Raw genomic sequence first — 25,683 nt, 5'->3', positions numbered from 1 at the left:
GCTGGGGTGTGCTCGCAGCCTCTCCGCCACCCTGCCCATCTCTGGGAGGTGCCCCAGACCCCCGCACACCTATCTTAGTGGCAGGTGTGGTCTCCCCACCGAGGGCTGCCCTGTGACCTTTCACAGCCCTTCTTCTTGCCCCGGTGGCCGTGGACATCCTCGGGCTGTTGCCCAGAGAGCCCAGCTGTAACTTGAGTCTCCCTAGGCTGGGGGTGACAGGCGGGTGGGCAGGTGACAGCCAGGGCAGGGAGATTTGCCCACACGCTGATGCGCAGCAGCCTGGCAGCTGGTGTGGCCCTGAGGAGAGCGGGGCCTCCAGAGCCTGTCCCCGGGTCCTGGCAGCGGGCTCACCATGGGCAACAAGCCGGCTGTTTTCACTCACGAGCAGCTGGAAGCGTATCAGGTAGGGACAGCAGCCGGGCCCTGGTGGGTCTGGCAGCCTTGGCCTGGCCTGAGCGCCGGGGACAGCACCCTTCCTCCCGGGCGGCGGGCGGCAGGGGTCCTGGGGCAGCTCTGGGCGCAGCCCTGGGCGGAGGCGGCCCACTGAGGGAGGGCAGGTGGCCACGGCGGCCCGGGCAGCCAGCTTCTCTGTCCGCAGGACTGCACCTTCTTCACGAGGAAGGAGATCATGAGGTCAGTCTGTGGAGCGGGGAGGAAGGTCTGAGCAACTCTGCTCCTCACCGGAGGCTCTGCTGAGTGACAGGGCTCAGGGCTTCGTGGCGGTTAAACTGCCAATGGGGGATGGCAGGCTGGTCAGGGGACGTGGGCGGAGCTGGGGAGGGCGGGCAGTCCCATCTTGTCATCCCGTCACACCTCTAGGTTGATGAGCTTGGGCTTTCTCTCGAGGGTGGTGGGAGCCTCAGAGAGTGCGAGCTGGGAAGAGACGGGTCAGTGTGTCAGACAGGTCCCCCAGGCTGGCGTGGAGAGGCCGGGACGGGAGACTGGGACGCCAGGGGCAGAGGCCAGAGCCAGCTCTGGCTGTGGGGTTGGCATCAAGGCCAGGGGGTGGGGAGGTGGCCTGAAGCTGCTGCAGGCCCCTGGCACGAGCGAGACAGGTATAGATGGGTATCCCACGTCATCGCTCAGCCCACGGAGCCATTGTCCAGAGGCCCCGACCCATGAACTCGGAGCTGTGAAACCCAAGCTGGCCGGGGTTCAGCCGCAGCGTGATCGGGGCCAAGGCCCCAGTCGTGTGGGCACGGGGCATCCATTATTGATGGGCACACCTTTTGCCAGCGAGCCCCATTGTCTGAGTGAGGACAGCTCGCAGGGTCACACTGGCCATTGCGATCGGATTACTGATGGGGAAACTGAGGCTCAGGCTGGGAGGCTGACTCTGCTCTGCAGATGGACAGGGCCCCAAGAAGTTTCAGGGCCGACATTCCGTCTGTCCCAAGCTTCTTTCTGGTCAGATAGACTCACGGAGGCTCAGAGGGGGAGAGGGACTGCTCAAGGCCACACAGAAACCTAAAGCCAGGCCGTTCCCTGAGGAGACACAGACGGGGCCGTGTGGTCAGGGCCGCAATTCCAGGTGCCCCCTCCTCGAGTCCCCAGCCATCAACGAGCCAGCAGCTCCTGGCCCCTCAGAGACAGTCCCCAGCAGCTCGGGGATTCTGACCTGGGGTCTCTGAAGCCTGCGCTCAGCACACCCCCAGGGAGCCAGGGGTCACCAGGTGCGGGCCTTGCAGAGGAGAGCTGGCCTCACCACCCAGGGATGGAGGTGGTATTTGGTGTTTTGCAAAGTGCCTTTCATTCACTCTGAGAAGAGCCTTTGTTTCCGCTCCGCCCTGTGGAGGGCGCCCTGTCTCCCACAAGGGAGAGAAGGAGAGTGTGAGGACAGGGGTCTTTAGGACGGGCTCTTGCTGACAACACGATGATGCCCAGAGAGGCATCCACTAGCTCAGAGTCTCTGGACGCTCGGTGAGACACCTGGCCGAGGCGCACCCCCTCTGTCATCCCCTCTGCCCAGTGAGCTCCCGCTTAGCCTGGAAGCCCAGCATCTGTGACCCGCTGTCAGGAGTCCCTCCTCCTCCCTGGCTTGTTTTCCCACCGGAGTTGCCCCTAGCTCTGGGGCCCTCTCTCCACCTTGGCCCTGTCCCGGGGGATGGAAGTGCCTGTGTCCGGCTCTGTCTACTGCAAGGCTGGGCCCAGGGTCGATGGCTCTTGAGGACCCAGCATCCTTCAGCAGAGACGGAGCCGCTGCGAGGGCGAGAGAGCAGAGGCATCCCCGCTCCCACCGCCCAGCTCTTCCCGGCATCTCCCTCCCACACCAGGCTCTTCTATCGCTACCAGGACCTGGCCCCCCAGCTCGTCCCTCTGGACTACACCAGCAGCCCCGACGTGAAGGTGCCGTACGAGCTCATCAGCGGCATGCCTGAGCTGAAGGTATGCCTGGCCGTGTGACAGGCAGGGACACACAGGATGGATGGCCCTTGCCACATTCCTGTAAGATGGGTGCTGCAATTATTCCCATTTTACAGATGAAGAAACCCAAGTTCAGAGAGGTTAACACACTTGTTCAGGGCCACACAGCCAGGACGTGAGAGAGACAGGATTCAAACCCTGGGTTGTTGGAAAGATGAGGTGAGATAACGCAGGTGGAGGGCTCAGCGCAGGGCCGGCTGCGTGGCAAGCCCCAGGGACGTTAGTTATTTTCACAGTAGGAGCTACGAGTCCGCCTTCTTCTCAGCCGGGGGTTTGACGCGTGCTTCGTGCCTCCGAGGGGCACTTGTGGGACGAGTGACTGTGAGCAGAGACTATTTTATCTCGAGGGACAGAAACCTCACTCAGGAGGGACTGAACGGCTTGGATCACAGAGCAGGAGACCCAGGGGCAGTTCCGGCCCACTTCGGGCACGACCGGACGCAGGGGCCCGGAGCGAGGATGTGCGTTGGGGTCCCGGCCCGGCTCCTGCCGGGAGGAGGCGGCCTGCCTTCCCGAGGGAGTGAAGGAAGCCCCCGCTGCCCCCGCTTTCCCCGGGGAGCGCTGCCCCAGAGGAAGCACCCCGACTTTTCAGGGGACTCCTAGGGCAGCCTCGATGGGCCCGCTGAGCCCCGCGCGCACCGGAGCCGGCGGCGGCCAGGCGAGCGGACTCGAGCGCGCGGGCGGGGGTCCCAGGGCCGAGGGAGCCGCGAGGGGGACCGCGTGAGCCCGGCCCGCTCAGGCGCCCCTGGCCTCCCGCCCCCAGGACAACCCCTTCCGCCAGCGCATCGCGCAGGTCTTCTCCGAGGACGGGGACGGCCACATGACCTTAAACAACTTCCTGGACATGTTCTCCGTGATGAGCGAAATGGCCCCCCGCGACCTCAAAGCCTACTACGCTTTTAAGATCTACGGTGCGCGGGGCAGCGGGGGCGGGAGGAAGCGGGGCGGGGGGTCGCCCCGAGTCTCAGATGCCCAGCCGGCGGCCGCCCCCCTCCGCCCGCGGACCCCGCCCCTCCGCCCGCGGGCCCCGCCCCTCTGCCCGAGCCCCCCGCGCCCCCCGCACCCCCGCCCCTCCACCTGCCTGCGGGCCGCGACCGCCCCCGTGTCCCCGCCTCCCCGCCCTCGTGTCGCCGCCGACAGCGGCCCCGCCGGCCACTCTCCAGCCCGCGTCCTGTCGCCCCCCGGCGGGAGCTGGGCTGCTGAATTTCCTCCTGTCACCTGTTCCCTTCTCGCCGCCCTTCTCGCTGAGGAGGCCCGAGGGCAGCCTCGGTGTCTGGCTTGTCCATCATCTGTCTCCCGCGCCTGGCACACAGTCGGTGCTCAGCGAACACTTGTTGAGTGAATGAATGAATGAAAAACAGTTAGTGTGCCTGGCACGTAGTAGGTGCTCAATAAATACCTGTTGAATGAAAATCTATCCCAGTGCTAGGCACATAGTAGGCGCTCACTAAATACTTGTTGAGTGAATAAAAATGTATCCCAGTGCGTGGCACACAGTAGGCACGCCATAAATACTTGTTGAGTGAATGAATGAAACACAGGTACACATGCCTGGCAGATAGTAGGTGCTCCATTAATGCTTGTTGTGTGAATGAATGACCTCCCAGGAGGTCCCTGCCTGATTCCAAAGCAAGACCCAGCTTTCCCCACAGGGTCTTGGGGTCCCTCCAGTGCCTCAGTTTCCTCCTAACATGGGAACGAGTGTGCCCACGGCTGGCCCAGCCTGCCTGCCACCCGCTGTGCCCCCACCCCATGACCCCCTCAGTCCTGCAGACTTTAACGACGACGACTACATCTGCGCGTGGGACCTGGAGCAGACGGTGACCAAGCTGACGCGGGGCGAGCTGAGCGCCGAGGAGGTGAGCCTGGTGTGTGAGAAGGTGCTGGACGAGGCCGACGCGGACCACGACGGGCGGCTGTCCCTGGACGACTTCCAGCACGTGATCCTGCGGGCGCCCGACTTCCTCAGGTGAGGCTCCTCGCCGCCGCGCCCCAGCCGCCCGCCCGGAGGGCCTCACCAGGCAGTGCAGACCCCATGTGTGACCTTGGGGAACTTTCCCAACCTCTCTGGCCTCGGTCCTTGCATCTTTAAAATGGGGATAATGAGGGGCCCCGTGGGCACCTCCTGTGAGTGGACACGGCTCTTTGGGGGTGGAACACGGCTGGACTTCAGCCCTCACTTGCGTGAACACTGCAGTGAACAGACTGCACAGCTGTACTTGGCAGTCCCGGGGAGAACCAGAGCCCTACCGTGCGGCCGACGGTGGGCGTTAAGTGAGTTAACATAGCAAGTGGCCTGCCGCCTGTGTTTGTACGTCCCGTGAGCTGGATTTTACATTTTTAAGTGGTGGGGAAAAATCAATAATAGCACTCGAGACGGACGACAGTGACGTGAGGCGCACGTTTCCGCGCCCGTCAGTGGTGCTCTTGGCGCACAGCCTCGCCCGCGTGCGCGTGTCGTCGGGGCTGCCGTGGGCCGCAGGGCGCAGGCGGCAGGGTCCGCGGCCCGGCCCTTTCGGAGCACAGCGGCCCACCGAGGCAGCCCGCGCGGCGCGCAAAGGGCCTCCTGGCTCCGCCCCGGGAGGCGCGCTGTCCCCTGGCGGGTGGAGACGTGCGTGCTGACAGCAGCCTGGCGCCCTCCTGCGCCCCGGCCGCACGGCCGCCCCACGGCCCTCAACGCAGACCTTGAAGGACAGACAGCTGTGGCCCCCGCCTTACGGGGAGGACGCTGAGGCTCAGAGGGGGGCAGCCGCCCACTCAGAGTGCCACAGCAAGTCTGGGGTGCAGCCTGGACGCACACTCGCACCCACAGAGCTGTGCTCTGGCCCCGCGGCCGTCGGCTGAGGGGCGGGGAGAGGAGCGCGCGGGGTGGGGCGCCGGGCGTCCGCTGACACGGAACCCCTCTTCCTTCGCACAGCACCTTCCACATCCGCATCTGAGCGCGCTGAGGAGGAGGAGTGGCGGAGGCCCTCGCCCGCGGGAGGTCCCTCTCGCTCTGGGAATAAACGCGGCGCTCGCACGCCTGCCAGGAGGACGTGTATTCCATATTTAAAAAAAATTATTATTAAGATTATGATAGTTAACAACCTTGTGAAATTACAGTTGTACATTATTGTTAGTCATGTTGTGGGTACACCACTTCACCCTTAGTGCCCTCCGCCACCCCCCCTTCCCCTGGTAACCACCAATCAGTTGTCTTTGTTTATATATTAACTTCCACCTATGAGTGGAGTCATACAGAATTCGGCTTTCTCTGTCTAGCTTATTTCACTCAACATAATACCCTCAAGGTCTATCCATGTTGTTGTGAATGGGACGACTTTGTCCTTTTTTATGGCTGAGTAGTATTCCATTGTATATCTATACCATATCTTCTTTATCCAATCGTCAGTTGCTGGGCACTTAGGTTGGTTCCACATCTTGGCTATTGTGAATAATGCTGTGATGAACATAGGGGTGCATGGGACTTTTGGAATTGCTGATTTCAGGTTCTTAGGATAGATACCCAGTAGTGGGATGGCTGGGTCATAAGGTATTTCTATTCTTAACTTTTTGAGAAATCTCCATACTGTTTTCCATAGTGGCTGCACCAGTTTGCATTCCCACCAACAGTGTATGAGGGTTCCTTTTTCTCCACCGCCTCTCCAACATTTGTCACTCTTGGTTTTGGATATTTTTGCCATTCTGACAGGTGTAAGGTGATATCTTAGTGTAGTTTTGATTTGCATTTCCCTGATGATTAGTGATGATGAGCATCTTTTCATGTGTCTATTGGCCATCCTTATATCTTCTTTGGAGAAATTTCTGTTCATGTCCTCTGCCCATTTTTTGATTGGGTTGTTTGATTTTTTGTTGTTGAGCTGTGTGAGTTCTTTATATATTATGGAGATTAACCCTTTGTTGGATAAATAACTTGTAAATATTTTTTCCCAAGTAGTGGGCTGTTTTTTTGTTTCAATCCTGTTTTCCCTTGCCTTGAAGAAGCTCTTTAGTCTGATGAAGTCCCATTTGTTTATTCTTTCTATTGTTTCCCTCGTCTGAGGAGTTATGGTGTCCGAAAAGATTCTTTTGAAGCTGATGTCAAAGAGTGTACTGCCTATATTCTCTTCTAGAAGACATTGTTTCAGGCCTAATCTTTAGGTCTTTGATCCATTTTGAGTTTATTTTGGTGAATGGTGAAAAAGAATGGTCAATTTTCATTCTTTTACATGTGGCTTCCCAGTTTTCCCAGCACCATTTGTTGAAGAGACTTTCTTTTCTCCATTGTATGCCCTCAGCTCCTTTGTCGAAGATTAGCTGTCCATAGATGTGTGGTTTTATTTCTGGGCTTTCAGTTCTGTTCCATTGATCTGTGCACCTGTTTTTGTACCAGTACCATGCTGTTTTGATTACTGTAGCTTTGTAGTATGTTTTGAAGTCAGGGATTGTGATGCCTCCAGCTTTGTTCTTCTTTCTCAGGATGCTAAGGCAATTTGGGGTCTTTTCTTGCCCCATATGAATTTTAGGATTCTTTGTTCAGTTTCTGTAAAGAGTATGATTGGGATTCTGATTGGGATAGCATTGCATCTGTAGATTGCTTTAGGTAGCATGGACATTTTAACTATGTTTATTCTTCCAGTCCATGTGCATGGGATGTCTTTCCATCTCTTTATGTCTTCATCAATTTCCTTCAAGAAAGTCTTGTAGTTTTCATTGCCTAGATCTTTCACTTCCTTGGTTAAATTTATCCCAAGGTATTTTATTCTTTTCGTTGTGATTGTGAATGGGATTGAGTTCTTGAGTTCTTTTTCTGTTGGCTCATTGTTAGCGTATAGAAATGCCACTGATTTATGTAAGTTGATTTTATACCCTGCAACTTTGCTGTAGCTGTTGATTATTTCTAATAGTTTTCCAATGGATTCTTTGGGGTTTTCTATATATAAGATCATGTCGTCTGCAAACAGCGAGAGTTTTACTTCTTCATTGCCTGTTTGGATTCCTTTTATTTCTTTTTCCTGCCGAATTGCTCTGGCCAAAACCTCCAGTACTATGTTGAATAGGAGTGGTGAAAGTGGGCACCCTTGTCTTGTTCCTGTCCTCAGAGGGATAGCTTTCAGTTTTTGTCCATTGAGTATGATGTTGGCTGTGGGTCTGTCATATATGGCCTTTATTATGTTGAGGTACTTTCCTTCTATACCCATTTTCTTGAGGGTTTTTATCATAAATCGGTGTTGGATCTTGTCGAATGCTTTCTCTGCATCTATTGAGATGATCATGTGGTTTTTGTTTTTCATTTTGTTGATGTAGTGAATCACGTTGATTGACTTGTGGATGTTGAACCATCCCTGTGTCCCTGGTATAAATCCCACTTGATCATGGTGTATAATCTTTTTCATGTATTGCTGTATTCGGTTTGCCAGAATTTTGTTGAGGATTTTTGCATCTATGTTCATCAGTGATATTGGCCTGTAGTTTTCCTTCTTTGTGTTGTCCTTGTCGGGTTTGGGGATCAGGGTGATGTTGGCTTCGTAGATTGTATTAGGGAGTTCTCCATCTTCCTCTATGTTCTAGAATAGTTTGAGAAGGATAGGTATTAAATCTTCTTTGAATGTTTGGTAGAATTCTCCAGAGAAGCCGTCTGGTCCTGGACTCTTATTTTTGAGGAGGTTTTTGATTACTGTTTCTATTTCTTTACTTGTGATTGGTCTATTCAGATTCTCCATTTCTTCCTGATTCAGTTTGGGGAGGTTGTATGAGTCTAAGAATTTATCCATTTCTTCTAGGTTGTTCAATTTGTTGGCATATAGTTTTTCATAGTATTCTCTTATGATCCTTTGTATTTCTTCGGTATCTGTTGTGATTTCGCCTCTCTCATTTCTAATTTTATTTCTTTGAGTCTTCTCTCTTTTTTTCTTAGTGAGTCTGGCTAAGGGTTTATCGATTTTGTTAATTTTTTCGAAGAACCAACTCTTTGTTTCATTAATCCTTTCTACGGTCTTTTTTGTTTCAATATTGTTTATTTCTGCTCTAATTTTTATTATTTCCCTCCTTCTACTGACTTTGGGCTTTGTTTTTTCTTCTTTTTCTAATTCTGTTAGGTGTCGTTTGAGGTTGTTTATGTGAGATTTTGCTTGTTTAGTGAGGTGAGCCTGTATTGCAATGAATTTCCCTCTTAGGACTGCCTTTGCTGTGTCCCAAATAATTTGGTACGGTGTGTTTTCATTTTCATTTGTCTCCAGATAATATTTGATTTCTTCTTTAATTTCTTCAATAATCCATTGTTTGTTCAGTAGCGTGTTGTTTAGCCTCCACATTTTTGCCCCTTTCCTAGCTTTATTCTTGTAGTTGATTTCTAGTTTCATAGCATTATGATCAGAAAAGATGCTCGATATTATTTCAATCCTCTTGAATTTATTGATGCTTGCTTTGTTTCCCAAGATATGGTCTATCCTTGAGAATGTTCCATGCGCACTTGAGAAGAATGTGTAACCTGCTGTTTTTGGATGAAGTGTTCTATATATTTCTATTAAGTCCATCTAGTCTAATTTCTCATTTAATTTTATAATTTCCTTGTTGATTTTCTGTCTGGATGATCTATCCATTGGTGTTAATGGGGGGTTGAGGTCCCCTAGTATTATTGTATTGTTGTTGATGTCTCCTTTTACTTCTGTTAAGAGTTGCTTTACAAATTTTGGCGCTCCTGTGTTGGGTGCGTATATATTTATAAGTGTTAAGTCATCTTGGTGGAGCGTCCCTTTTATCATTATATACTGCCCCTCTTTGTCTTTCTTTATCTGTTTTGCTTTGAAGTCTACTTTGTCTGATATAAGTATGGCGACACCTGCTTTCTTTTGTTCATTATTAGCTTGGAGTATTGTCTTCCATCCCCTCACTCTGAGTCTGTGTTTGTCTTTGGGGCTGAGATGTGTTTTCTGGAGGCAGCATATTGTTGGGTCTTGTTCTTTGATCTATCCTGCCACTCTGTGTCTTTTGATTGGAAAGTTCAATCCATTTACATTTACAGTGATTATTGAAATGTGGGGGCTTACTGCTGCCATTTTATCACTTTTTTTTTGGTTATTTTGCATTTCCTTTGTTTCTCGTCCCATGATTTTTGGATTCCTAATTCAGGTAGGTAAATTTCTGTATTGGCTTTCTTCTTATTTGTAATTTCTGTCTTTATTCTTGTTATTTGTTTAGTGGTTACCAGGTGGTTTGTATAACACATCTTGTAGATGAGGTAGTTCTTTTTCTGATAGCCTCTTATTTCCTTAAATTAAAACGTTCCGTCCCTTTTCTCTTCCCCTTCTAGGTTGTTATTGTCAGATTTTTTTTCCTCTTCATTTTAGTGTTGTGAGTTTGTGGTTAAAATGACTAGGTTATATTTATTCTTGGTGTTTCCATTCCATTTATCTTTAATGTTTTATTTAACTTTTGCTAACCTGTTCTGATGGAGAGCTGCTACTTTCTGTTATTGTCCTTCTGCTTATCTCCTTTGTTCTGGATTTTGTAACCCCTTTCCTTTTTTTGATTTTTCAGGTATAAGGTTCTTCCTGAGCATTTCTTGAAGAGGAGGTCTTGTGGCAATGAACTCCCTTAACTTTTGTTTATCTGGGAAAGTTTTTATTTCTCCATCACTTTGAAGGATATTTTCGCTGGGTAGAGTATTCTTGGCTGTATGTTTTTGTCCTTCAGAGTTTTGAATATTTCATTCCAATCTCTTCTATCCTGTAAGGTATCTCCTGAGAAATCTGCTGATAGCCTTATTGGGGTTCCTTTGTAAGTTATTTTCTTCTGCCTGGCTGCCCTTAGTATTTTCTCTTTGTCATTGACTTTTGCAAGCTTCACTACTATATGCCTTGGGGTTGGTCTTCTTACATTGATAAAGTTTGGAGATCTATTGGCTTCTGTTGCATGAAGTTCCATCTCTCTCCCCAAGTTTGGAAAGTTCTCAGCCATTATTTCTTTGAACAGGCTTTCTGCCCCCTTCTCCTTCTGGGATACCTTCTCCCTCTGGGATACCTATAATTCTTATGTAGCATTTCCTAATTGAGTCAGATATTTCTTGGAGAGTTTCTTCATTTCTTTTTAGTCTTAGTTCTCTCTCCTCCTCTGTCTGCAGCATTTCTATATTCCTATCCTCCAAATTGATAATTCTGTCCTCCATATTATCAACCCTACTGTTCAGAGAGTCCAGATTTTTCTTGATCTCCTCCATTGTGTTCTTCATCTCCAGTATTTCTAATTGGTTCTTCTTTATAATGTCAAGCTCTTTTGTGACATAGCTCCTGAACTCATTGAGTTGTCTATCTGAATTCTCTTTTAACTCCTTGAGTTTTTAAATAATGGCTGTTTTGAAATCATTGTCATTTAGGTTATAGATTTCATTGTCTTTGGGATTGTTTTCTGGGTATTTGTCATCTTCCTTCTGTTCTGGAGATTTAATATATTTTTTCATACTGCTTGATAGCATGGATTTGTGCCACCACATAGACATAGAGTTTAGTTACTGCTTCCACTTGTTTCTACTGCTGTGGGGGGTGGGGAGCAGCTGTTTACACTGCACCGACCAGGAACACTGTCAGCTATTGCTAACTGGGCCTGGGCCCCTCCTCGTAGTCACAGTGGCCCTGTGGGGTCCCTCTTCAGCTGTTGCGGAAGTTACAAGGGGGCTTCGGGCTGCTGGTGCCTACTGTTGCAGACCACCTAGATGTGCTCCCTCCTTAGGGTCTGCAGTGGTGTTGTGGGCTTTCCCAGCAGTGGGAGCAGGATCACCTATATTCGCAGCTCTGTCACTGTCAGAGCCTACAAGATCTCACTTGTCCACTATAGGTCCCAGCAGAGCTATGGGCATCTCCTGCATTCTGTGGTTAGCTCACCTCGCTGTGCTACTTTTGCCCCAGGGCCTTCCAGCCTTGTGGTTGCCGGTCGGGGCCTCTCCACTAGTGCTATGTAGAGGCTTTTGCTGAGGCTGCTGTGGGAACCTGGAGTTCCCCCTGGGCCACGTAGCCGTTCCGCTGGAGCTCCACCCAGCCCCAGACCACTCCCACAGAATCTCTGGGAGCCCCTTGCCCTGTCTGGGACATGGCCAGAGTCTGTGGGCCCGGTAGCAGCTGGCGGGCTGGTGCGCTGCCGTGGATTCCGGTCTTTGGGAGCTTCCCGGCGTTCTGAATGCTGGGCGGGGCCTCCCTGCTAATGGCGAGCAGAGGCTTTCCCTGCCGGCAGCTGCGGGACCCTGGAGTTTCCCCCTGGGCTTAGGTGTAATCGCGGGGGGCTTAGCTAGGGCTGTAATTACCTGTTTCTACCATCACTCTGCTGGTGCGCGCACACTCCCACCCTTGGTGCGTGACGATGTTATGGGGGAGTCCGCTGGAGGAAAGTCGCTTGCAGGTGCTAGGCTGTCTGGGGGTCGGGGGTCAGAGAGTTTTCACCTATCTCCACCTCCTCCCAGGGGGAAGTCCATCCACCTTCCGATGTATAGCAGCACGAGTCTCTCAGGCATCTTTTTTTTTTAAATTTTTTTCCTTTTTCTCCCCAAAGCCCCCTGGTACATAGTTGTATATTCTTAGTTGTGGGTCCTTCTAGTTGTGGCATGTGGGACGCTGCCTCAGCGTGGTTTGATGAGCAGTGCCTTGTCCGCGCCCAGGATTCGAACCAAACACTGGGCCGCCTGCAGCGGAGTGCGCGAACTTAACCACTCGGCCACAGGGCCAGCCCCTCTCAGGCGTCTTGAGATGCTATATGAATATCCTTTGTTAACCGGTGAATGTCCAAATAGTTGTAGATTTGAAGGGGGAGAGACAAAGAAGACTACTCACTCTGCCATCTTCGTCCCGCCTCCTGTGTTTTCCATCTTAAAGCTGGGGCTGGGCCAAGGCGGCCTGAGCTCCCACCCCCGTCCTCGCCCTGGGACCCTGGGGGTGACTGCACCCGCTCTGGGCCCCATTTAGACAGGGAAGGGGCTGACTTCCAGATTTCTCTCCACTGCGGGGCAGAGACCAGGCCCATGCTGCCCCACCCCAGGACCCCCAAGGCCAAGCCCTGCCACCACTGCGCGAGGCCCCTCTTTGCCTCGGTCCCTGAACTCCTCAAGGGGACTGAAGCTTTAACTCCCTGCTTATTTACTACAACCGCTGGGGGGTGGGGGGTGGGAGTGACATTCACTGAGGCTGGCGCAGTGCCTTACAGTTTATGAAGCGCCTGTCTCTCTGCCATCGCATTGGCTGCCGATGGCGTCCCAGCAGCGTTGGCCGAGGAGCCGTCAGGCTTCATTCAGAGGGAACAGAGTGACTGGCCCAAGGCTGCACCTTAAGTCGGCTGCAGAGGCCGACCTGAGCCCAGGCCCACCTCACCCAAGAGGCCCCAGGCCCAGTCCACACGCGGTCATCCTGGGCACCCTGTCTGTGGCCCCAGTCAATCCAAGGTCATCCCTGCAGCTGAGCCAGCCCTCAGGGACCTTGACACACACCTCCACTGTGCATGGTTCTAGAGCACCACTCCCACCCTAACCACCATTTATTAAGCACCTACTGTGTGCCAAAGCCCTGGTCTTACATGCAACCTGCAGGTTCGTCCAGAGAAAGAGGGACTGCTCTTCTCCCCACTTTCAAGATGAGGAAACAGGCCCAGAGATGTCTAGTGACTTGCCAAAGGTCACACAGCCCTGTGACCCAGGACTCCCTCGAGAGCACACCCCAATCATGGTCCTGGGCCACCTCTCCCTTTATGAGAGAAAGGGACTCACATGCTGCTCCTCAAGCTGACAGGGGTCAGGGTGCTTCCTGCATGCCGGCCCCCTCCCAGAGTCTCATGGCCGTCATCTGCGTGAGACCCCAGGGAGGCGTGCACAGCCCTGCCTGTAGGGGGGCACTTGGGGTTGAGCCTGGGCACAGGGCATGCAGGGAAAGGGCTGGAAGGGACCCAGCTTCAAATCCTGGTGCTGACACCACATAGCCATGTGACCTTGGCCACGCCACTCCTCCTCTCTGAACCCCGGTCTTTTCTTTAAAATGTGCAGGATGAGCCTACCTAACGGGCCGGCTCAGAGGCCTGAAGGAACTCACAAATGTGGCAGGCCTGGCGCCCCAGACCAGTGCTGCAGCCGGCTGGTAGTCTCCTTCTTCTTCAAATAACCAGGCGCCCGCTGACCACTGCAGGCCCAGACCAGGCAGTGTCTTTATTGCATTTCTGGGGTTCCTCAGGGCCGGGGGCAGTGGCAGAGAGCGAGGGGTCCGGGTGCGAGCAGCCCCGGGGGCCCGGGCCCCAGAGCCAGGCAAGCTGTTCTCTAGCAGTACCCAGGGGCGAAGGGCGGTGGGGGGCGGTACTCCTCTGGGAGCCAGTCCTTCTGGGGTTCTGCCAAGCCCCTGGGCTCTGGTTGGGACAGGGCCCTCATGACCACTTGGTGCCACCCCCTGGCCCCCGAGGTCGCTTTGCTCCAGCTGGCCGACCTCCCGGACGAGCCGTCTCTGTCTCTGGGAGCCTGGGGTTGTGCGGGGCTTGTGAGCCACGTGGACAAAGATGGGTCCGGGCCGCCGTCCTCCTCCCCAGCCGCGCCGCCCGACAGGGCCCCTGAGCTGCGGGTCCCTGCGGGTCGCCCGGTGTCCCAGACCGACGACAGGCTTGCGGCCGCCAGCTGGGCTTTCAGCTGCTGCTGGACCTTCCTGCCCGTCTCGGGGACTGTCTTGAGGTTCCTCCAGAGCTTCCGGCAGGCCTTCTCCAGAGGGGTCCTCTGGGGGTGGGAGGAAGCGGCCGCCTTGGGGGGCGCGCGGGTCGGCTCTGCCTCTGGCTGCCTTTGCTGGGCCCCACGGAGCAGGACCGGCTTTGCGGAGGCCTGAAACGGAGATGGGGTGAGACCCGGGCCAGCCTGCCCAGCAAAGCTTGGACGCTGCCCCAGGAATGGGGACCTGGTTCCCCCCAGATGCCCTGTGGCTGAGAAACGTCCCCGAGGGAGCCTCTGGCCCGTCCTTCTCTTGGGAAGCGGCTGCCTGTCCCCCAGGCCAGGGAACGGTGTCTGTAAGGGCTAGAGCGCAGGGCTTTCTGCGTGGGGGCCAGACAGCCGCTGCGCACAAGCGAGTGCGGTCGGTAAAGCTATGGACACAGAAGCCTGAGTTTCCTCCAATTTTCATGGGTCATGGAATAGATTTTTCCTGGGCTTTTTTTAACTATTCAAAAACATTAGCGCATGCTGAGCCCGCGGGCCATACAGGAACAGGCGGCAGCTGGACGTGGCCCTTGGGCCACAGTGTGCTGACCCCTGATCTACCTGGTTGTTCAGGCCAAAACCTTGGGTGTCATTTGTGGCAGGTCCTGTCCCTGCCCTGCCCGCGTCCTCTGTGCCCTGAGCACTTCAGTGCCTGCAGCTCCACTCCCGAGTGCCAGCACCTGGACTCTGACCTGGGGCCTTCTCTGGCCACCAGAGCCCACTGTGTCCGCACATTGCAGCCCAGCAGTGCCAGAGAATTAAAATCTCCCAGGAACAGCAGCTGCCCAGTGACCGTGGCAGCTGGAGGATAAGTCCCCGAGCCCCCTCGCCCTGAGGCGGGACGACTGGAGAGCAGCCCCGCGGAGTCCCAGCCTTCCCCGGGAGCCTGAGGCCCGGCAGCCAGCTCATTAGCACGCCCTCCACAGGCGGCCCTCTCTTCCTGCCCCGCTTCCCTGCTCCCGTAGTGGTCATCTCCCAAATAATGGAGGACCGAGGGCTCAGGCCATGACAGCGTCCCTCTCCCTCTCATCCTCCGCCTCCAAGCCACCAGCAAGCTCCCAAATATCCATTTCCTTCTGCACCCTCAGGGCACCCTTTCTGGTCCCTCCCACCTGGATGCTGTCCCTGCCTCCTTCCTGCCACCTTCACCACTGCCCCCAGACACCCTCTTCTGCAGCCAGCAGCCACAGGGAGCATTTAAGCCCCTCAATCTGACCACGCTCTCACACTCCCGTGGCTCCTGGCACACCTGGAACAGAGCCCCAGCTCCTCACTCTGGCCCTGAGGCCCTGCTCGATTGGCCCCTGCAGACCCTGGCCCCTCACCTCCCAACAATCTCCTTTTCACTCACTCCATTCCGTCCACACACTGGCTTTTGTTGTTCTTCTGTTTTTCAAGCACACTAAGCCTCAGGACCTTTGCACATGCCCTTCCCTCTGCCTGGAATGCTCTGCCTAAATCTGTGAGTGTCTTTGGCTCCTCCTCACCCTGCATGTCCCAGAGCTATGCCACCTCCTCCAGGAGATCTGCCCTGACTGTTCGCCCCCAAACTGGGCACCTGCCAATGCCTGTCACATGAGTCTGTTTCATTTCCATTACTGTCCGAACTTCCGTGCTGTGCAGAGGGCCTGGAGGGCACTTAGGCCTTGACCCAGGGGCCCGATCAGCCCTGAGGAGCTGGGGTCACTCACTGACTCATTCCTCTCCTCCCCGGATTCATTGGCTGAGCACCTTCAATGTGCCAGGTCCTCTCCGAGGGCAGGAGAAGCAGAGGCGAAGCAGCCGACACATTGCGAGGCCTCCCAGAGCCCACAGTCTGACGGGAGAGGCAGACAGGAAACATGAAACCCATAAATAAACAAGACTTCAAACTGTGCAAAGTGCTCTGCGGTGAATAAACAGGGGAATGCGATGGAGAATGCAGGGCCAACTTCAGGCCTGGAGACTGGAGAGGGAGACACTTGAAGAACTGAAAGAAGCAGCCAAGCATGAGAACTGTGGGGGTAGGGCACACAGCACGTACAAAGGCCTTGGGGTGGCACCAGCGCGGGCAAAGTTCCTGTGGTTAGCTTGATGTATCTGAACAACAAAAAGGGCAGCAGAGGGGCTGGAGTGGGGCTGGTGACGGGCAGAAGGAGGAGCTGAGGTGATACTTGGGGTTTTAATCTCAGGGCCTTGGAAAGTCACTGAAAGGCTTTAAGCTCAGAGCTACAGATTCCAACCTTCATTCTAGAAAGTCTCCTGTGGCAGCTGGGGCCAGCTCTGCTCCTCCCTGGACCCTAGGTGGGAAGTGCCAGCTTTCAGTCACATACCTCCTCAAGTGAGGCCACAGGACAGGAGCGGGGATTCTGACATTCCCTGGGGCCATGGGCGGGGCTGGCAGGTTCTTCCCCCAAGGCCATGGAGTAAAGGAAGAGATCCTCATAATCCACGCAGGCCGGATCCTTCTGTGGAGGAGAAGGACAGGCAGCTCAGCCCCAGGAGGGGGGACAGGATGGGGCTGGGGACGCTGAACCTGGGAGTGGGGGCTCATGAGCTGCACCAAACACAGCGCTGATGAGGAAGCAGGGGCCAGGACAGCAGGTCTGAGGGCCTGGACTGCGTCCTCCCACCCTAGAAGGAACAGTCCTCCCTCGGCGGCTGAGGGCCCGGACCGCGTCCTCCCACCCTAGAAGGAACAGTCCTCCCTTGGCGGGAGGGCCCGGACCACGCCCACCGCGCCTTTAAGGGAATTGCGTTGGCGGCTCCACCAAGGTTATCCTGGCACGTGGGCTGTTGTAATAAACGTCAGCTGCAGAGGCACAGGGACCAGAAGGTCGGGCCGTCGGGGACAGGGACCATGGCAGTGAGAGACTCACGGGAGCCTTAGGGGGCGATTGGGAGCAAGTTGAGCCCGGGGGGGGGGGGGGGGGGGGGGGCGGGAGGGGGGGCGGTGGGGGGGGAGGGCTCGGCCCCTCGAGGTGGCTGCAGTCCCAGGTGTGCCCTCACCTGCCCGCAGGGCTGTGTCAGCAGCTCCCCGTGGGGCCGCAAGGGCTGCTGCTGGTGGAAGGCGACCAGGGCGTCCAGCGAGGTGTGGGCCCGCTCCTGTCCGGGGATCGTGCAGCTCCCATCATCCAGCAGCTTCACCATGAAGTGGCGGCAGCCGCTCTGGGCCCTGTGAAGACAGCACCGCGGCTGGGACAGACCACTTCCCTCCTTCTGTCTGTGTCCGCCCAGCCTTAAGCTGGCAGCACCGAGGCTGCAGCCTGACAGCCCAGGTTCCCACTCATTAGCCATGTGACACTGGGCAGGTGAGCCCCGTGCCTCAGTTTCCCCATCTGTAACATGGAGCACTAAGGCTGACCTCAGGGGTCCTTGTGAAGACAAAACAAGCTATTGCATGAAAAAGCTTAGCTCAGCGCCTGCCAGGAGTCAATGATCAATAGCAGTGATAGCAATGAAAATTTGAGTCAGGCCCCAGCCTAAGGCTGTATACCTGGCACACAGCAGGTGCTCAATAAACGCTCTCTTAATGAATGGATACATTTATTAATGGCTCATTATGTGCTTACTGTATCTTATTTAATCCTCACATCAACACTGAATTAATTTTAGTATTCCATGTTAGCGATGAGGACTTTAAGGGAGGTTGAGTAACTTGTCCAAGGTCACACAGCATGTAAGTGGCTGAGCCAAGCCTTGGACTGTGTGACTCAAGGCCTAAGTTTTTCCCACTGTAGGTAACTTTGTAAGGGAGCCATTGGATTTTTCATTCCTTTGGCCTCCAGTCCTTTCAAAAAGCAGTTTGTGCTACTGAATCTTCTGAGATGCCAGATCAGCTTTGAGGCCTCAAGGAGCCAGACTGTCGTGAGCTTTCCTAACACATCCCCCGCCCCGGGGTGGAGTCAGAGAGTTGCCAAGTGGACGGTGGAGGGGGAGGGGATTAGGGGAAGGGCAGTAGCCACTCTTGGGCCCCCAGCAGCCCCTGTTCTCAGACAAACCATCTCACTCACTTATCCCCAGGCTCATGTCTGCTGGTCACTCTTCAGCCAGACCTGCCCAGACCCTCACACTAGTTGCTCTTGGAGAAGCTGAGGTATGAAGCACAGCCTGCCCCTCCTGGGAAGTCCCAGAGCCCTGCGGGCCCTGTCCTGGCCCCTCACCCGGCCTTACCTGTAGGACAGCGTGTAGCCCACGTGGCTGTGACTGACTCTGATGAGAAAGCACCCCAGTGGCTGTGACTCCAGCAAGGTCTCGGCGTTCCTGGAAGGCACAACAGGAGGGAGACGGCTGAGGTCCAGCTGCCCGGTGTCCGGCCAGACGCCTGGTCCCCAGGCGCCCCAGCACTGCACACTCTGCTGGAGCCACGTTGTTTCCTGGCTGGCTCAGACCTCGTGGTCTTTGGGGACAGGGAGGCGCCCCAGAGGGGGCGGAAGGCCTCTGACAACCTTGACCCCAGGCCCGACCTCCTCCCGTCTCCCACAGCCCCTGCCCGCCTTCCCAGTGCCTGGGACCCCCAGTGAGGCGCGTCTGGGTGGCTCAGGGCATCAGAGGCCACGAGCAGGAGCTGGTCTCAGACGCACTTGAGCTCAAACCCAGCTCTGCTCTTCTCAGCTGTGTGGTGTCCGGTGAGGGTCGCTCCCTGGCTGGCCTTCCTCACGGCAGAGCGAACGCTGCGCCCAGCGCTGCAGCGGCGAGAGCAGGAGACCTGCGTGGCCCTGAGTGGGGGCGGTGCCCGGCGGGTGCTCTCTCGCCCGCTCCTCCCTGGGACGGCTCCCACCCCTTCGGGGGCTGCAGAGAGGAGGGTGGCCTTCTGTGGGATAAGATGGGGGCCTGTGGGCCACGTCGTCCAACACAGAGGCCACTGACCACGTGTGGCTACTGAGCGCTTGGGACGTGGCTGGTCCGAATCAAGACAGGCTTTGGGGGACAAAACACCAGGTTTTGAAGACTGCAGACAAATAAAGGCACGTGCAGCGTCTCACGAATGACTCTGTGGCACGGATCCCGTGTAGAAACGATGATGTCTTGGCTATGATGCACCGGGGTAAATAAAAGATGGGATTCAAAGGAATTCCACCTGTTTGCACTTCTTTGACCACAGCTACTGAAAAATTAAGACCGCAACGTGCGGCTCACGTTCTGTTTCTGTCGGTGTGCCCCAGAACTCAGAGACACGCCCGCTCCTCCTCTCCGTGGCTTTCACGATGTTTTCTCTATTTCCCCCATGCAGAAAGGGGCAGTGAATGTTCTTTTCTCCAGTTGTTTAGAGCCAGGCCCTTGTGGTGACTAACTAGGTGAGTTTGTTCATGTCCTCAGAGCCCAGTCTGATGCAGAAAGTGATGCTGGTTCTACTCCTGATGGATAGAGGGCAGCTGTTTGGGGCACTGTGTTAAGAAGGATTCTGAGGCTGCATCCTGCCATCACTGACTGGTGATGCCTGGCGTCGCTGAACGCGGGCGAGGGCCTGCCAGATCACTTGTATAGAGAAAGCTGAGGTCCAGACAGGGGAAGTAACTTGCCCGAGGTCACGCAGCAAGGAGGCAGGATTCAAGCCCAGGATTCCACGGCCCTTTTCATGCTCTTCACACACTGAGCTGAGCTGAGCTCAGATTCTGCAGTGAAAACCTGCCTGGGGTGGGTGAGGTAGACAAGGAAAGAGGGTGAAGGGCAGGGCAGAAGGCGTGGGTGTGTCCTCACTCTCTCGAGATGGCACCGTGGAACCACGTGGGGACTCCTCCTTGGGCCAGCTGGTCCACCTGCGTCTGCACGAACCAGTCGAGTCGTGGGGGCAGCGGCGGGGGCAGCTTGCTGGCCTCGGTCATGGCTTCCTGTGGGGCAGACCTGGGGCGGGAGGGAGGAGAGACAGTCAAGGCTGGTCTACCCGCAGCTTTGCTCTACTTTTGCGGCTCCCTGTGCCTCCTCCTTTGAGAAGCCCTCCAGGCTGCTCAGAGCAACGGGCTTGAAACTGGCTTGTGTTTTGTGAGCAGCTACTATCCGCTGGCACTTGACACACCTTCATTCGTGGACTCCTCCCAAACATCCTCCAAGGCTGCTCCCTTTCCCTTTATCCTTAGGCCATTCTGCAAGTGGCAAGAAGCCCCCTGTGTAGATGCATGCTTTGAAGTTTAAGAACTGAGTTTATCTAAATATTAAGTAACCATCAAGGTCCCTGGAGGGTTGTGGAGATGGCAAAATGGTCCGTGAGTGAGAGAGACGGCTGACACACAGCAGGCGCCACAGAGGGTTGCCATGGGTTCATCACACACTAGAGAGAGGTGGCCCCAAATGGTTGCTTCTGCCACCAATGTCACCACACGTGGTGGCCACTTACTCCGATTTTCACTCTTTTTTTTTTTTTTGAGGAAGATTAGTCCTGAGCTAACTGCTGCCGATCCTCCTCTTTTTGCTGAGGAAGACTGGCCCTGAGCTAACATCTGTGCCCATCTTCCTCTACTTTATATGTGGGACGCCTGCCACAGCATGGCGTGCCAAGTGGAGCCATGTCTGTACCCGGGATTCGGGCCAGGGAACCCCGGGCCACCAAAGCGGAGCATGTGAACTTAACTGGCCACCGGGCTGGCCTGGTGGCCACTGAGGGCACACCTGTAACGTGTCAGGTTCGACGCTAATTCACATGTGTCCTCAACAGTTTTAAGCTCAAGGTGCCACTGGACTTTGTGAGCCAATGGCAGGGAGGCGGACAGAGAGAGAGAAAACAGCACGGAACGGCAGAACAGTATCAGGCCGGGGTTTCACCAGCACAGGGCTCGTGCCCGACTCGACCGTCTGCTCACAACCCCCCACTCTCACCCTTGATGCTCTCTGAATCGAAGCTGGGTCCCCCCGCTGGCCCGGCTAATATTTCAATATCGCAGAAAGTCGCTGTTCCCAGGCTGTTTCCACAGGGAGGGGGCGTGTGGACAAACCCAGTCAACACTGACTTTCTCCTGCCGGAAGACAGACGCAAGCACGCCCTGGGGAGTGGCCCCAGGGGATTCTGTGGCAAGGAAACTTAAATAGATCCACTAAGAAATGTCTAATAAAGGAGGGTGACACAGCAATCAAGAGTCTGGAATTGGAGCCAGACAGCCTGGGCTCAAGCCCTAGCTCCCCCACTTAGCCACTGTGTGACCTTGGGCAAGTCACTTAACCTCTCTGTGCCTGTATTTTCATCTGCAATTTGGGGATAATGATGATATTTAACCTAGGAAAGTATAGCTCCTACAGAGCTAGGCACTGTATAAGTATATGATAAATATTCATGAATCCAGTTGTGACCAAGCATGGGGTAATGTTGACAGACTTCTTTTTTCTACCTGGGAGAACGCCTACATATCCTTCAAGACTCAACAAAAATACCTTCCCCTCCACGCAGCTTTCCTGCCTCTTCCCCTAGACAAAGCCCTGGCACCCTTCTCTGTCCCCCACCTTCCCCACCGTTCCTGCCTCTGGCCTAGCCTTATCTCACGGAGCTGGAACGCCTGTGTCTGGCTCTGTCTGCTCCATATTTGGGGCCCTGGGGCCCGGGCCCAGGGCTAGGTTCTTTTGGACCTTTCTGAGTCCCCAGCATCACCTGGCATGGGGAGGGCACAGAGGAGGGTGCAGGGAGTTTGCTGATAAATAACACCTCTTCTTGAATAGACATGAATAACTGTCCTAACTGCTGAGGCACGAACCTCACCACGTTTCAGACTCCCGACCCCGGCCCGGGGCCTCCCTGGCCTCCTTGGCTGCCACATTCCAGCCTAAGGACATCCTCGCTCTCTACCCAAAACTGACCCAGCTCTCTCCCCTCCCCGCCTCTGCACATGCTGTTCCCCTGCCTGGCACGTCCTTTCCCCAGCCCAGCTCCCCTTCCAGTGGTCACCTCCCAGTGCCCCCGGAAAACGCCTCAAGCTCCTCTGGTCCCCGCCAGCCCATCCCTCCCGGGCCAGGGGCCCATGCTCCGTCTTCTCGAGCGCTAGGATGGGGCTGAGGCTCTTGGAGGCCAAGCAGGGCGGCCCGGAGGTGGGCCGCAGCTGATGGAGGGTCCCCCCGGGGCACGTACCTGGCAGACCCCTGGGCGGCCGAGGCCCTGGCCCTGGCTGTGCTCGGTGCCTGCAGGAGCCTGGGTTTCGGTTCAGGGTCTGCACGTCAGCAGGGCGGGGCGCTGCCCCTGGGAGGTTCCTGTTTTCTTAAGCAGGTGAGCCCCGGGGGTGGGACCGGGACAGCCCCAGTCGCCCTCTGTCTGCAGTCCAATAAAGCGGTTGGGCTGCAGGTGGAGGAGCACCCTGGCTGCACCTAGACATCAACAAGCCTTTATGGAGTGCCTGTTGTATGCCAGATCCTCAGAAGACAGAGAGGTGACCCCAAGACAGACGCAGGCCCTGTCCAGTCTAGCGAGCAATGAAGAGGAGTGAGAAACTAAGGGTGCTGTTTCAGATGACAGCCTGTCAGGAAGGGGGGACTGGAGTTCAAAAACCCCCAGAGGGGCTAGATGATCTGGAGGAGGGGCAGCTGGGCAGGTAGGAGTCAACTTGATTGATGGGGTGCAGGAAGTGTGCTCTAGGTGGAGGGAAGAGCATGCGCAAGGGCCCTGAGGCAGGATGGAGCCTGGACAGGCTGGGGCCTCACTGTGTGCACAGGGCCACGTCATGACTTCCTCTGTAGAAAAAAACATCACATTTAAATTGTGGTTTATAACTGTATAAGCATCAGGACGAGGGTAGTCCAGGCTAGATTCATTATTGTATATTCATTATTATTGGATTCATTTTTTTCTTCTGATTTTAAAAAACTCAAACGTTTTGGTGGCCCCTCCACAGTGCTGGCCCTGAGCATGGGGACCTGTGGGCCCCAGATGTGCACTGGCTGACTCCCCTCCCCCCGCCCCAGCGCTCGGACAAAACCACTTCCTCCTCCGCCCGGGCAGAAGTGGTCTGGACCCTCACGGCTGAGCCGGGGCTCCCTGCGGGCCTATCTCCCCGGCCCAGCCCATCCTGAGAGCCCCCACTGCAGGCTCCAGCTGGGCACCCCCACGGCCCCCTGCTCCCGGGAGCGGGGGGGGCGGCCTTATCTGGAGTCTGCAGGTCAACGAGGCCCAAGCAGAAGACACAGGGAACTCGTCTTGTCACTCACCCCGTGTGGCCTTGGGTGAGTTGCTTTGCCTCTCTGGGCCTCAGTTTCCTCATCTGTGAAGTGGGCAGACTAGTAGCACTCCCCAGTCACGGGAGGGTGACGGGAGAGGCAACCGTCTTGCACTCAGCACGGGCCGTCAGGAGTAGCAACACCAGGACTCGGCACTGTGACTCATCTGAGGCCCATGTACCTGGCTCGGGCTCCAGGCCTCACGGGCTGGGCTGCCCGCGGCGCTCGCTGAGCCTCTCTGATCCTCCAGGCCTTCCACTGTGCCGTGGGCCGCCTCCCAGCCTCGATGACGAGGAGCAATGCTGCTGGGGAGGGGACCAGAGTACCCGAGACCCTTGTCACTTAGAAAGCCTGGCCAGCGAGGGCCACCTGTGTGTGGCGCTCAGGCTCCAGACACATGGGGCCTCTCCGCCCACCCGGGCCGGCCCCCTGAGGCTCCACCGCAGAGCGCTGCCCCGACTGCCCTGACCTGCTTGGCGGATGTGGCCTCCCACAGACGAACGTCCTCCCCTGAGAAGGTCACCACAGACTCGCCCCCATCCTGTGGTGACCACAGCCCTCCAACCGACAGCCCCCCTGGAACTTCCGGGAGGGGACCAGCAGGGAGATGGGGGCTGGGACTCCAAGGCCGACCCCCCGAGTCAGCCCCGGCCCCTCTAGATCAGGGCTGGGCTTCAACCTGAGGCTCAGCTAGTTAGCAGGACTTTCACGGCCCCGTGGGGTGTGGCTCTCCAGGTGGGTGACCACAGTGCTGTCTCAGCCCTGGGGATATGCTGGGGCCATAGCTGTCAGGGTGGGGCGTCAGGCTCTGCCAACGCCGGGCTTCATGCAACTTTTCGGTTCTATAGTCCTACAGTGCCTCCATTCTATTGGTTCACGCACTCATTTATTCACGCCACAAACATTGGTTGAGCTCCAGCTGTGGGCACCACGCCAGATGCTGGAGATGAAGCAGAAGACAAGAGGGGCGCTGTCCCTGCCCTGCTGGGGCCTGCAGTCCCTGGGGAGACAGATGACACACAGGGCCACATGCAGGAAAGGCTAGTGGAAGAGGAGACAGCAAGCCAAAGGTCCTGGGTTGGGGATGAACTCGGCACCTTGAGGAGCAGACCACAGCCAAGGCGTCCAAAAGGTGGAGACAGCCCAGACGTCGGTCAACGAATGGAGAGATAAAAAACGTGCACCCAGCCATAAAAAGGATGAAGCACTGACATAGTACAATATGATGGATCTCCAAGACGTGATGCTGAGTGAGAGAAGCCAGACACAGAGGGCCACACAGTGCGTGATTCCATGTGTAGGAAACGTCCAGAACAGACAGATCCACAGACAGAAAGCAGACGGGTGGTGGCCATGGGCTGGGGAGGGGAGGGGCACTGCTCATGGGGACGGGGTGATGAGAATGTTCTAAATTGACTGTGGCAATGGTTGCACAACACTGCAAATATACTAAAATCCACTGAATTGCACACTTTTGTGGGTGAATTGTATGGTGTGTCAATTATATTTCAATAAAGCTATTATATAAAAAAAAGCCACAGTGTCATCTCTCTCAGCACAAGGGGCCAATGGCTGAGCAGCCCCTTCCCTGCCCTCCACCTCATCAGAGTCCTTAGAACAAGGAAACCTGGTGACTGAGCGAGAGGCTGGGTGTAATCAAGGTGGGACTGAGGACCTGGAGGGCTCCGCCTGCCCGGCTGCGGCACGGAACGCTCACCGCTCGAAGCTGTCAGCTTTTTGGATGACTTGTTCCCCCTTAGAGACAAGATGAGAAAAGGGAAGTGAAGTCTTCTTTAGGGGCACAACACGAACAAGGAGGCTAACGCTAATGCTGATAATGATGGTGACAACGTTATTGAGGAGGAGGATGTTGACAGCTGCTAATCTCTCTCGGCTCAGCCTTCGGCTCTTCACAGCCATCCTGTGAGGTGGGAACTATGACCACGCCCATTTGACACAGGAGGGAACTGAGGCTCAGCCCTCAGCTGTGCTGAGCCCTGGGTCTGAGGCCAGGCTGGGACTGGAGCCCAGGCAGCTCCCTCTGACCCAGGACCTGTGAAGGGCCCAGCAGCAAGCCAGGCATGGGGCTGGGAAGGGGGGGGTGGGGGGGAATGTAGGGGGCTGCCCAACCAGCGTTTGCTATTTATGGCCATTAGCCATCACTTTCTCTGAATTCTGCGGTTCCAGGGAGGAGTGGAAAGAAAGCGGAGGTCTTCTAAAGCGGCCATTTTCCAGGCATCACTGGGCACTCTGAGTTTTAGAGCAAGATTCAGGGTCCTCCTGGAGCAGGGGCCGGAGGTCCTGGGGACGGGACCGTGACAAAGCTCCCCAGAGACGCTGATGGCAGCTAGGCCGGGGACGCCCAGGGCAGGCCCCTAAGCCCAGCAGGGGAAAGGAGTGTATGGCAGGGCTCCCAAGCCCCTCCGAGTTGCATTGCCCTCTCCTTGCTGAGGTTTGGGGCCCAGAGGCAG

The 25,683-nt window shown here is 55.7% G+C and overlaps 2 protein-coding genes across 3 annotated transcripts; one reads left to right on the top strand and one right to left on the bottom strand.

Moving 5' to 3' along the window:
* Positions 1-352: 352 nt before the first annotated feature.
* CIB3 (calcium and integrin binding family member 3) lies at positions 353-5,666 on the top strand. The gene is made up of 6 exons (XM_014865953.3): positions 353-403; positions 599-633; positions 2,274-2,385; positions 3,188-3,335; positions 4,198-4,393; positions 5,342-5,666. The coding sequence occupies exons 1-6, from the start codon at positions 353-355 to the stop codon at positions 5,361-5,363; spliced, it is 564 nt and encodes a 187-aa protein (XP_014721439.3). The 3' UTR covers positions 5,364-5,666.
* A 6,273-nt stretch (positions 5,667-11,939) lies between these two features.
* Positions 11,940-24,066, bottom strand: HSH2D (hematopoietic SH2 domain containing). Of its 2 annotated transcripts, none has more exons than XM_070519319.1 (6): positions 23,204-24,066; positions 19,784-19,927; positions 18,257-18,346; positions 17,093-17,258; positions 16,417-16,551; positions 11,940-14,233 (listed from the first exon to the last, which is right to left on the bottom strand). In XM_070519319.1, the coding sequence occupies exons 1-6, from the start codon at positions 23,254-23,256 to the stop codon at positions 13,688-13,690; spliced, it is 1,134 nt and encodes a 377-aa protein (XP_070375420.1). In that variant the 5' UTR covers positions 23,257-24,066; the 3' UTR covers positions 11,940-13,687. The 2 variants fall into 2 exon arrangements, with proteins under 2 accessions (XP_070375420.1, XP_014721367.1); XM_014865881.3 differs by lacking the exon at positions 23,204-24,066 and adding an exon at positions 22,134-22,608.
* Between the last annotated feature and the right edge of the window lie 1,617 nt (positions 24,067-25,683).

Source organism: Equus asinus, chromosome 10, assembly GCF_041296235.1.
Source record: "Equus asinus isolate D_3611 breed Donkey chromosome 10, EquAss-T2T_v2, whole genome shotgun sequence".
In the NCBI taxonomy this organism is placed as follows: Eukaryota; Metazoa; Chordata; class Mammalia; order Perissodactyla; family Equidae; genus Equus; species Equus asinus.
Note: the sequence above shows the minus strand (reverse complement) of the source record. Positions and strands in the feature narration are given on the sequence as shown.